At 38.6% G+C, this 12,525-nt stretch overlaps 1 protein-coding gene across 2 annotated transcripts in view; it reads left to right on the forward strand.

Moving 5' to 3' along the window:
* Window positions 1-11,804, forward strand: part of slc12a5a (solute carrier family 12 member 5a) — an 820,727-nt gene extending 808,923 nt beyond the window's left edge. For both annotated transcript variants that reach the window (XM_039735849.1, XM_039735850.1), the window contains exons 23-26: window positions 5,465-5,649; window positions 7,748-7,762; window positions 8,268-8,401; window positions 10,992-11,804. In XM_039735849.1, coding sequence (XP_039591783.1) covers window positions 5,465-5,649; window positions 7,748-7,762; window positions 8,268-8,401; window positions 10,992-11,083 — 426 coding nt within the window. In that variant the 3' untranslated portion in view covers window positions 11,084-11,804. The remainder of the gene's footprint in view (window positions 1-5,464; window positions 5,650-7,747; window positions 7,763-8,267; window positions 8,402-10,991) is intronic.
* The last annotated feature ends 721 nt before the right edge of the window (window positions 11,805-12,525 follow it).

Genomic DNA, 12,525 nt, shown 5'->3' on the forward strand with positions numbered 1-12,525 from the left:
TCAGAAACAGTTAAACCTCTGACTGACCCATAGAAACTTAGAAACAATAATAAATACTATAAAGTTTAGTAACAAAGGCTAAAAACTAATCTAGAGAGCAGAGCAAACAAACCAAAAACCAAACACCCCCCCAAAACAAAAGAAACAAACCAGAAAGTGAAAAACAAAAAGGCCAATATACCACAAGGGTTAGAAATTCCAAGAACAAATGGAATCTTCTTCTTCTTCTTTCGGCTGCTCCCATTAGGGTTTGCTACAGCGCATTATCAGTCCACATTTGGATTTGGCAAAATTTTAATAATAATAATAATACATTTTATTTATATAGCACCTTTCCCATGCTAAAGGCACTTACAGAATATAAGAAAGAACGGCAGGGTATACAGTATATAGCATTGTACAAACCAAATAAATAAATAAAGAAGATTACAACAGTAAATTCAGAGAAAACATAATTGATGGTCTAGCACACACACAGGTTACATGAGCATCTTGAGAGGTAAACTAAAAGTAGGGTAGTAAAGTCAGGCAGAGCTAAAAGCCTTCCTGAACAGATGAGTTTTGAGTTGTTTTTTAAAAGAATTCATCGAGTCAGCTGACCTGATTAATTTCGGTAGGTCATTCCAGAGTGTGGGCGCTAAACAGCTGAAAGCCCTGTCACCCATGGAGTGTAGATTAGTGTGGGGCACAACATTGCCAGGATCGGAGGACCTTAGTGGGCGGGCAGGCACATAGTGATGGAGAAGGTCACTGATGTAGTTTGGCGCGAGGTTGTTTAAGGCTTTGTAGGTTATAAGTAGGATTTTATATTCAATTCTGTAAGACACAGGGAGCCAGTGAAGGCGAAGAAGGATGGGTGTGATGTGCTCGCTGCTGCTGGTTCGTGTAAGGACTCTTGCAGCTGAGTTTTGAATAAGCTGGAGCTGTGATATAAGATTAGAAGGGGCACCTGCCAGCAATGGGTTACATGTGATAAAATGTGATTTTTACACCGGATGCCCTTCCTGACGTAACCCTCTCCATTTATCCGGGCTTGGGACCGGCACGAAGAAACACACTGGTTTGTGCATCCTCTGTTCATGAATAATTGAAGCAGGATAGCTAAAGTTTCAGCAGAGAACTGAGGCAAACAGGAGGAATATACAGGGCTCTGTTATGATGAAAGCTTGTAAGGAAAGGAACTTGTCACGATCTGGCTTTGGTTTTTAACTGTTCACAGTTGTTCCATGCTCTCTAAAAATATTGTAAAACTTGTTTGTAGATTTTAGAGACCAAGGTTAAAATTTAATTACATTGTCTCATGTTACTGATCTGTTTTTGTGTGAGATGTTTGTTGTTTCTATGGCATTTCTAAGTAGTGTCGATCGGAAATTTCAGCAGCGCATCATATCACTGGGTCAAAAGTATAGAGGTTAGCATTATACATTTACTGGTTGTCCACGTTTCTGGATACCTTGAAAAATGTAGCATGCTTTTTGTTATTATTTAATGTTCCTGGTTCTTGACAATTTTGCTTTTTTATTCTGACTACGATTTAGTTTAGTGTTTTGGCTTAGACGTCTCTATTAATAGATTTCCCAATATGAATAAATTTTTTTTCCTAATAAAAAGTACCAGGAACTGCAAACACCCCAAGTTTCTGTAGTGAAAATGCTACAGAGTTTCTAAGCTTCCAAAATACCCTTGGTCCCTGACAAAGATTCCTACAGTAGGAAAGCACCTATATTCTGGGTTTTACGCTCCTGCTTCTCCTGGTATCCTTCAACTAAGGGGTGTTCATGCCTTCTTTCAGACACATATTGGAGTGGGAATGGGTCAGGCACCCCAGGGTTAGCTTAGTCATCTGCCCTCTGGCATCCTGAGGACACATGGCACTATCCTACCCTACTATTCTACTCTGTATTGCCCTACACTGAACACTTATATAGACCATTCCTTTAGTTATTGCTATTTTGTACTGTTTTAGGGGTTTCATTGGTAACTGGTGCTGTCACCTTCTCACTGGGTCCCCACTACTGGTTCTATTGTTTTCTGAAGTCTTCCCCTATTGCCCTTTTACATGCTAATTTTGTCCTGCTTTTCCTCTAGAAATATAGTCTTTGCTCCAGTTACTAGTAGCACAACCAGAAGAGTCCGTGTCAATGTATATCTGTTTTTCTATGTGGCACTGGGTGGCTTTTTCTTACTGAGCCAGCAGACCTTCTCCACAGACTAAAACCCTTACTTTTGAGAAGCCATCAAGATTACTGCAATATATCAGCAGTCTTTTTGGAATCTCACTGTCATGCTTTAAAAAAAAAAAAAGAAAGCACTGTGATTTTATAGGCAACCAGGTGAAGAAGCAAAGAAAACAAACAAAGCAAAGATCAGAAAAACTAGCGACCAAAGCCAAAATGTGAGGCAGAATTTGTTGTAAAAATAGTTAAAAGATGTTCAAAAGCTGAAGAATCGAAAAGAGTATTTATCCTGAGCAGCAACAAGAGGCTTTTGGGAATCTGTGAACTCGGATACAGAAACTAGGTTGAGGTGCACTTTCATCCTATGGAATCATGACTGATGGTTCACAGCTTCAGCGGACACCCCCTAAAAGTGTTGGTGCTGCCCTAACAACAGGAGCTCAAAATAGTGTCGCTGATAAATAAACAAGATGGCATCCAAAAAAGGTCCAAATAAATATATGCAAACAAAGCTAAGCCAGTAGGCCCAAAACTGGGGTAACCACCAGAATCCTTGGTGTAGAAAACCCATAAATATACATGAAAATCAAAACAGGAACCACTACAATCCCCATAATAAATGAACAGATACAGTACCTAGGACCCCGACACTCGGCTTTACTTTTTGGATTTTTAGCCTTGAATTGATCAGTTTTACATGGTGGTGTCTTGTGGGGAAATTATTTGGCTAGGTTTCCATTGTTGTTCGGAGTAGGATTTGTTGATTAGCAGTTGCTATAAAGCAGATATTGCTAAATTATTGTACATGGCTTGTTTGTGTACTTATCAGCCGGGGGGTCTTAGTTTATTTTGCATTTCCCAGTCTGGATTTTATTCTCTTTTGTAAGCTTTTTGTTTGGTTTTCTTAGGCAATATTTCTTTCATTTTCTTGTTTTTCCTGGCTGTTTAATTACTGCTATTTTAATTTAGGTGTCTAATTTACTTGTGTTAAGTTGTGTTCTCTTATGTTAAATGTGGAATAAATTATTTTTAATGAGTTGTTAAATTTAGTGTTGTTTCTTTTGGTAAAACGTTCAGGGATTTATGCATTTATGTTCTCCTTCGGAGGCAGTTTCTGTTGGGTGGACACCACACGTTGTTAGGATGCGTGTACATTGCAAATGACACCATGGTGTCATAACAGACCAGGAGGAAGATTGTTTAGTGTCTGCTTTTTATTTATTTATTTCTTTATAGTGATCTAAACAAGAAGATTAGTATCCTGCTGAGTTTAAGTTGTTTTCAGGTTTTCTTTTGGTGTTTGATCTTTTGCCAGCTTTAACACGTTAAAATTTCTGCTTACCTTTTTAGTTTTGAACACCATTTTAGTGTCCTCTCTGCCTGCTGTTGAAAGCCTCTTGCCAATTTAAAATAAATAAATCTGTACATTGGCATTAGCACAACCAGTAGCACAACAAATGTACATGGGACACGATAAAAGTATATGGTGACAGATGCTAGGATGAAAAATGCACACAATTGAACTCAAAATTATCCTCTAGGGTTAGTTTTACTGTAAGAATATTACTGTTTTAAACTAATATCAAAGAAATGAAAATATGGCAAAACATTTCATGTGAGGAGAAACACCGAATAGGAGAAAAAGAAACCAAAAAAAATGTAAATTGAAGGGTTACTCTACGGTACAATTTATTGTGCCACATTTTGTGCAAGTGTCTAAAATCAGGATCAGTTCTGATATGTCTGATGAGGACCACAACATCAGGGAAAACCGAGTAGTGCCAATGGGAGATGTAAGGTGCCCAGGTGGTAAATGCATGGCAATAATATTGCCAGTAACACAAGCCCACCATTGGCACTTGACATTAAGCCCTAATGAAAATGTGTGAGCCTAGGAGATAATTGCTTCTCATGATCAAATATATATAAGGAACAGTGGGCAAAATATTAAAAACCTTTCAAGTAGATGGGTGGTAATAGTTGTGCTCTAAATAAAGCCGCCTGCTACCCTGTATGGTGGGTGATCTGGGCTTGACTTGTGAAACTTGCAATCCCAGTTTAAGGATGCCAGGCGTCAATAATGGAATGATCTAGCAGGACAGGTTCCCTAAGAAAATCTCTACTCCATAAGTAATCCCTAGAGGGGTCTTTCTGGTTATCAGACCAATGAGCTCGGAGACAGGAGGATTGGTTTTGGCAGGAGTTCACCTGCTAAGTGTAAGGGAGAGGACAGAAGGAGAGAACAAGAAGAGCATCATTGGAATAAAGACATGCAGACCAGCCAATCTAACCAGCAAAATTCTCTGGCTGGATTGGCTGTAGGTTTGCTATTTTACACTGTTGCTATAAAACACTATCTCCACATACTCGCAACGTTCTTTTGTGTATTATTTTTGCCACTTTATTAAGTATACTTGGGCATTCTTGGCTTCAACTGGATTCAGGTTCTGTTCAAAAGTACCCCCTTCGCTTCACAATAGTAATCTATTAAATCCAGTTATTTCAATTCTTACGATCAACTATTTGATGGGTTCGCCTTGTGTATGTTTTGTGAATTAAAGTCACCCATTACATCCCCACTAAATATTATGTTTTCTTCAGCTTATAAAGTTGATAACTAGCACTACTTTTTATCTTGGGGGGCCTATTAAGCATTCCAAGAGACATACTTTGGTGAAAATAAAAATTATTTCAATAAAAATGTATTTCACGTTATAAAATGTAATATAATTCAAAGTAAACTGTTAGGCTATGTGTCTGTAACTGGGCATTTAAAATGATGATATAGTAACATGGAACTGGAGAGGCACAGCTGTCTCACAGATACAGGGTCCTCTGCTCAAATGTATGTCAAGTTATTGTCTCTGGGCATTGTAGCTGTCCTTACCATGCAGAAAAAGACGTACATGTTAGGTGATGTCAACTCTAAATTAGCACATCTAGTCTGCATGTGTGAGACCAGTGCCCTGGCCTGGGGTGTTCCTTCACTTTTGCCTGATGTTGCTATGATAGGATCTCCAGTGAAACGTGACCACGTGATTGGAATGCACTCCTGATGATATGTTAATAAATAAAATATTTCACTAGACAACATTTACAATATTTTTTAAATGAATACTTATTTGTGACTTGTGAAAGAAGCTCTTTGTAGTTTTTCTGAAGGCAAATAACCTACTCTGTAGTTGGTGTACACTAATATGAGTCTGGGTGGCTAACGTCTCTCTCTCCCCCTTTTACTCTCACACTCTCCCTTCTCTCAGTGTGTTGCTCTCTCCTGCCCCCCTCAGGTCCAGCTAATCCATGACAAAAATGCAGCACCCACCCCTGCCAGCCCCCAATCCCCTGCAGAGGAGGCGGAAACCCCTGGAGAAAAGGTTCACATGACATGGACTGAAAAATTTACTGGTGATAAGAACAAGGGCAAAGGCCCCAGCACACCAGAAGCCATCAAAGACATCTTCAACATGAAGCCGTGAGTCTATCAGCAACCTTTGATATATGCATAGATGATTGTGGGAATTGCCACCAGTGTGAGGTTACTTGTGGGGAACATGTGCCGTCAAGACTGTATGTTACCTGACATGTGCCAATGTTTAATTTTGTAATGTGTAAAATTCACCAATGAAACAAACATATAATTAGGACTGTGTTGAAAATTTTCAGAAAGGCTGTGCCAGTTTTTTTTGTCAGCTTAAAGATGATTTTTTTTAGATAGAGCAGTAATTTGTAAAAATGTTTCTGAATTTAAAAGTAGAATGAATGAACTCTTTATAAATATAGTTCTGTGTGTGTGTGTGCTACTAGCTAGTCATGAAACCAAATGTTTGAGATCCTTAAACTATTTGAGGCCCAAATGTGTATGTTTTTTTTCTCTTTGACACACTACAATGCTGTAAAAAAGTATATAATCCATATCTGATTTAATGCATTAGTGCATGCACTGATTAACCAAAACATTATGAGCATTCCCATATGAAGCAAATGATGTCAGCTACTGTATCTCAGAGCAGAGGTACAACTTAAAGTCTGGGATACATTTTTATTAAGCTGATATTCGCAGTAGTTGCCAATGTGTTATATGCAGAAGATCTGGGCAGTCATAAAGACAAGGGCCAAATGGCTGGTTCAAAGGACATCTTCAACAACAAAGCTTGTGGTGTGTTCGTAGTCAGCCCTGGTGTGCACCATCAGGCAGACATCTGTGGAGGGAAGAACCACAAACTGCCAACAGGGCTTGGGCAGCCAAGATTTATTGATACGAGAGGTCACCAAAGGCTATCCCACCTCGTAGAAACCAACAGTAGGCCACTGTGGCACAAATAATTTTAATGATGGTTATGGAAGTGATGCGTTACAACGCACACTGCACTGAACCCTGCTGTGTATGGAACCGCATAGCCACAGGCCAGTCAAAGTGCCTGTGCTAACGCTGTTCTCCATTGGAAGTGCCTACAATTGGCACATGAGCATTGAAATTGGCCTTTGGATCAATGAAAGAAGGTTGTCCGCTCCAATGAATCCCATTTTCGGTTGCATCATGTACATGACATGTGTGTCATTTACCTGGCAAAAAGATGGTACCACGATGCAGTGTGGGAGGAAAACAAGCCGGTAGAGGGAGTGTGAGGTTCTGAGCAATGTTTTGCGGAGAAGCCCTGCCTCCAGGCATTCATGTGGATGTCAAATTGACACATATCACCTATCTAAACATTACTGCAGACCATGTACACCCCTTTATGCCACTGGTATTCCCCAAATGAACTGCCATCTTTCAGCAGGGTAATGTGCTCTCCCACACTGCATGAATTTTTTGGAAAAGGTTTAAGGAACCTTGCACTGGGAATGTTTTAATATCTTCAACTAAAACCTACTATTGAATATAACAGACCCCGAGTCAGCAAATAACATAAATCTTATTTCTTTTACCTATTAGACAAAGTTATGTAATTCACAATGTATTATGTAAAAATGTGATTGCACTATTGGATTTAGTAGCTGGTTGCTAAACTTTAGTAGTAATTACTGTTACCAGAGTTTCGCTCAAGTTATCAGGCTCACGGTGCTTTGGAGGAATGGCGACCCACTGCCCATTGTAAAGCTACTTCAACCTAATGACATTTGTAAGTTTTTCACCAAAACCGTTTGCTATTGGTTCTGTCACCATGCCATATTAAGCTGGAGACTTTGGTGTGGCCATACTAAAACTCATTTTCTTTAGCCATTCTGATATTGTATGGTGTGGATTAGAATTGTCTTTGTACTTTGAGCAGGTAATGTAGATGACTAGATATAAATATCACTTTAGATCTATCTATGTAACATAAACTGCCTGAAAATGTATGTTACATGAAATTCTTTTTTGCAGTTCAAAACAAGAAGTTACCAGTCCATGAGTCACCTTTCATGTTTTATTAATTTATACAAAGTTATTTGGCCGATCATGCAATTATTTTCTGTAAATTTATGCACTGATTTAGGTTGGATGAGGCAGAAGAGCAGGGTACGATATTTGTTCTAAAACGATTTCATAATAATCTTTTTTCTCTCCTTATCTTCTTTTTCTGCTGCAGTGAATGGGAGTCCCTGTAAGTGTTCCTTAATTTAAGTTAGTGGTAACCAGCCTCTCTGCATGTGTCGATTACTGTGACTTTCTCAGAGGAGACAAAAAGAATCTTGATATTAACGAAAACTGTGAAGAGATGTAGTTGGTGGGTGACTGGGTACCTTGGAGTTTGTGTCACATGTTGTTCCTTAATGTTAACTCAGTTGCAATTGTCAGTTTTAAGTTGTTTGAGAACAAAAATGAAAGTGTATAATAGACAACATGTCTTTGCACAGATATTGGTGGAAACCCCAGTAAACTTGTATTTTATTCAAGTGAATACTCCACCTTATTTTAATAAAATGATGAGATGAGACTGGTCTAACATGATGGACTCGTCTCCTCATTTCTTCATTTTCTTAAGCACTTATATATCATGATGAATTATCAAAACTACAATTCTTTCAATTTAAGAGCCAAATTTTACTAAATTCTTAACTTGATCTTTTTAAAAGTTTATGTAAAGATTTTTTTTTTCCTGACTGCAGGAACCAATCTAATGTTCGACGAATGCATACTGCTCTTAAGCTAAATGAAGTTATAATGAAAAAGTCCCAGGATGCAAAGCTGGTCCTTCTGAATATGCCAGGACCACCGAAGAACAGGACAGGAGATGAGAATTGTATCCTTTGAACAGTTATGTTCTGCACAGTGCCAGTGGGGAGCGTTTCTGCAATGTCTTCCGTCAGTCAGTCAGTCATTATCCAACCCGCTATATCCTAACACAGGGTCACAGGGGTCTGCTGGAGCTAATCCCAGCCAAAACAGGGCACAAGGCAGGAACAAATCCTGGGCAGAGAGTCAGCCCACCACAGTCTGCAATGTCTTAATATCTGAAATTTGTTAAAGGCAATGGAAGCCATGAGTATTTCTTTTTAGCTTTTCATATGATAAGCCAGAACACCACACAATGTGTATTTGCATACCTTCATCTTAAAGGTATAGTGAATGTCTATAGCAGTGGAGCAGTCACATTCAAACTAAACAGACAATGATGAATTTCATACATTTAATAAAACTCATGTCACCTTTTCAGGAAACTGACAGTGGTCAGTCATTATACAGGACTGGTAAATATGACTCAGAATGACAATAGGCAGTGATTTTGTTTTCTTTTTTGCTGATAACCTGTGCACCACTGCACTATATGTTGTTAGAAAGGCATTGCCATTAGTGACTGGTGCTTGTGTAATTGATTTGCTCATACTGCCATTCACCTGTTTGGAGGAACATCATTGTGAATCAGATTTTAGATCTCACTGAAATTATTTCCTTAGCAATTTGTTTGTTGAGTATTGCTTTACCTACTGTTGCTAAATTTAACGTTATTTTGTTGATGCCGTCACAGTGCTGTTTTGTATTTGCTTCTCTTGTAGTCAGTGCCACTTTCTTTGCATGGTTGCAGCCATGTTCTTGATGGTAGCAATGTCTGCTGTTGAGTACATAACCTGCAATTCTTAGCACTACTTAAGATGGTGACATATCTTACCATACTCCAAGCAATTCCCAGAAACAAACATACAATCATAGTTTAGATAGATAGATAGATAGATAGATAGATAGATAGATAGAGAGAGAGAGAGAGAGAGAGAGAGAGAGAGAGAGAGAGAGAGAGAGAGAGAGAGAGATAGATAGATAGATAGATAGATAGATAGATAGATAGATAGATAGATAGATAGATAGAACCAACCAACTGTATTTGTCTCCAGGGAACAATAGTCATAAGGTTTGCTGTCAAGACTTACACAACAGTGGAAAGAAAAACTGTAATGTTGCTTGTGACTCTTTACCAGATCTTTGGTTAAGTGTGTCATTGTGGCTTGGTCATGCCAGTGGTTCTCAATCTGTGGGGCGGGCCCCCCTAGGGGGGCAAAGATGTGAAAAAAGAAAACAAGAATCAAAAATATGAAAAACACATCTATTGAAACCAAAACAAATTAATTTAAACTACATTCTGATACTAGAAAAATAAATACAGAGTTAGATACATGTCGATAAAAGTTAAGTAGGTATAATAAAATATGCATCTATGACATATCATTAATTAAAAAAGAACAAATTGGTATTAGTGGGCTCCTTTCAAAAAAAAACGTTAGGTATGGGGCGCGATTAAAACTGTTATGAAAACTCAGGTCGCAAATACTTACAGGTTGAGAAACGCTGCCTTAACGTTTTTAGAACATTATAACAGTTGTGATGAGAACAGGCCACTCAGTCCAGCAAGCTATTCACCTAGATTGTCCAAAATAACATTACGTTTAAATTTGAAGGCCCCTACAATCCTACTCTCCACTGCCCTACTCTGTAATTTATTCCATGTGTCAATGGTTCATTGGTGCAAAATTTTAAAATGAAAAGAATCTATTTTAAAGTTACAGCTTGGATCCACTAAACCAGTTCCCTTCATGATTTTTTATCACGTCACTTCTGAATCGCCATTTGCTTAAACCATGGAGGTTCAGCTCCTTCACTCTTTCCTCGTAGCTTATACCCCTTAGTGCTGGTATCAGCCTTGTTATTCCCCACTGCTATGTCTTTTTCTTAATATGGAGCTGCACACGGTACTTCATGTGAGGGCTCCGTAGTGTGTTATATAACTTAAGTATTGCAATCCTTGACTTGTACATTTGTATTATTGTAAACTTTTATTATTTATTTATACAGTTTGTGTTTTTCTTGCTTGCAGGAACCAGATACATTAGGTGCTTACTTGCAGCTCCTTTAGTCCTTTTAGATGAGCAAACTCTTGCAATCTCATCTTGTTTTTTGTTTTCCTGGCAGAAAATAGGAAGTGTCAGGGGTGAAAAATGCAGTGCTTGTTTTCTTGGGTACCTCTGGTTTACCCCAATGAACTCAAAATTATCTTGTTTCAACTTTCAATTGCACAATCTTCATTGGGATGTCATGATGTGATACTTGACCCCTGTACAGCAGAACATTTTTATGTTATTTATTTTTTTTTTCCAAATAAACCAAAAGTAACCATGTGTAGAAAAGCTGCCCTCCAATCCCTCACATACCCGGCCATCTTCCTATGGTAACATATGCAGTTAAAAACAAATCGGTCTTATTTAAGGAAATCTCAAATGGCTGGTTTATGTGAGTTGTGAGTTTTTTCTCAAAGAGCTTTAAGCACATTGTAGAAGTTGCATTAAATTCCTCTCTGCCAGACCATAATTGCTATTGTGCTTCTTAACATGTTTTCCTTGCAGACATGGAGTTTCTGGAGGTACTCACTGAAGGCCTCAATCGGGTTCTGCTGGTGCGTGGAGGAGGCCGGGAGGTTATCACCATCTACTCTTGAGATCCCCAGCTTGACTTCCATCAGATTATTTGCAAATGACTGAACCGTCCTCGGCGCCTTGTATAGAAGGAACAGACCCATACCACCCTACCCTTTTCTGATCAAATGGTGGTGATATCAGCTCCACCATCATTTGTCATTTGACAGCAACAAGAAAAAAAAAATGCAAGCTCTACGTACCCTTGTTGTCCAGCCACTCAAGTACAGGTTATATTCACTTGGCGCCTGCAGACATTTAAATATTTCATGCAAGCTTCAAACCATCTATTAGAACCTTTAACACAGATGGGAAAGCTGGTTTTGTTTGTTATTCACCACACCTGTATTGGCTGGAGGCACACATTTCTGGTGTTCTGATTATTATGTGAATTTGAATGCGATTTTGTCAAACTTCGTGACAAGCCAACCTGCTTTTTACCTGCCACTGCATTTGAACACGTGGAGGCTCTTCTGAAAGACTGATGAATGTGGCGCAAAGCTGCTTTCTGGGAAAATGGCTTTTCAGAGAGGTCAAGGCTAAAATCCTTGAACCGTGAAGCTACATATATAGGGGAAAAGTGCATGGTTTGATAAAAGAAAAAAGAAAATACTTGTCATTTTTTTTAATTGTCTGAGTTGAGATGTAAAAATTGGGTGCATATATAAAGCATGAAAAACATGAAAATGTAGACCCTGAGCATTGAAAACCTTTTAAAAATCTTAATGTAAAGTTTAAATAGCATTATATATACATACACACATATAAAGAATATAGATATTTATACCTATTTATCCTGCGGTGGGCTGGCACCCTGCCCGGGGTTCGTTTCCTGCCTTGTGCCCTGTGTTGGCTGGGATTGGCTCCAGCAGACCCCTATGACCCTGTAGTTTTATATAGCGGGTTGGATAATGGATGGATGGATGGATACACTTATTTATCTTTCACACACACTCACACGTGAGTGAGAGATAAATGTCAAATCACACAGATCAGTAATAATTACACATACATTTGGAGAGTGCAAAAGATTCTTATACTGACCATTTATAATACTAGTAATCAGAAAAGATGGCTGAGATGGTTCTCTTATTTACGTTCTCTTTTTAGAGCGTTACATCAAAACAAATTCTTTAGTTAACTGAAATTAATTACAAACTGTACTTGTTCCATGTTCCTGCCTTAAGTAGCCCACCTAATATATACGTCATGAAAGCAGGTATGGGTCTTACAACATACTGTAGGTGGAAGTGATTGCCCTGTCCAGTTAAATGTCAGACTGGTGGAGATAATATTGGAATCCAAAGGACCTCCCTAATTAGGAAGTCTAAAACTGAAAAGGAAATGATAGACAGACAAGCAAAATGAGTTCCAGCCAGCTTTCATTGGATATTACAAAATATTCTCCTAACAAACAGGGGTGCCTCCCTCTAAATAGGCTTAGAATGTTGAACCTAGTAGACAG

Source organism: Polypterus senegalus, chromosome 14 (assembly GCF_016835505.1).
Source record: "Polypterus senegalus isolate Bchr_013 chromosome 14, ASM1683550v1, whole genome shotgun sequence".
Classification (NCBI taxonomy): Eukaryota; Metazoa; Chordata; class Cladistia; order Polypteriformes; family Polypteridae; genus Polypterus; species Polypterus senegalus.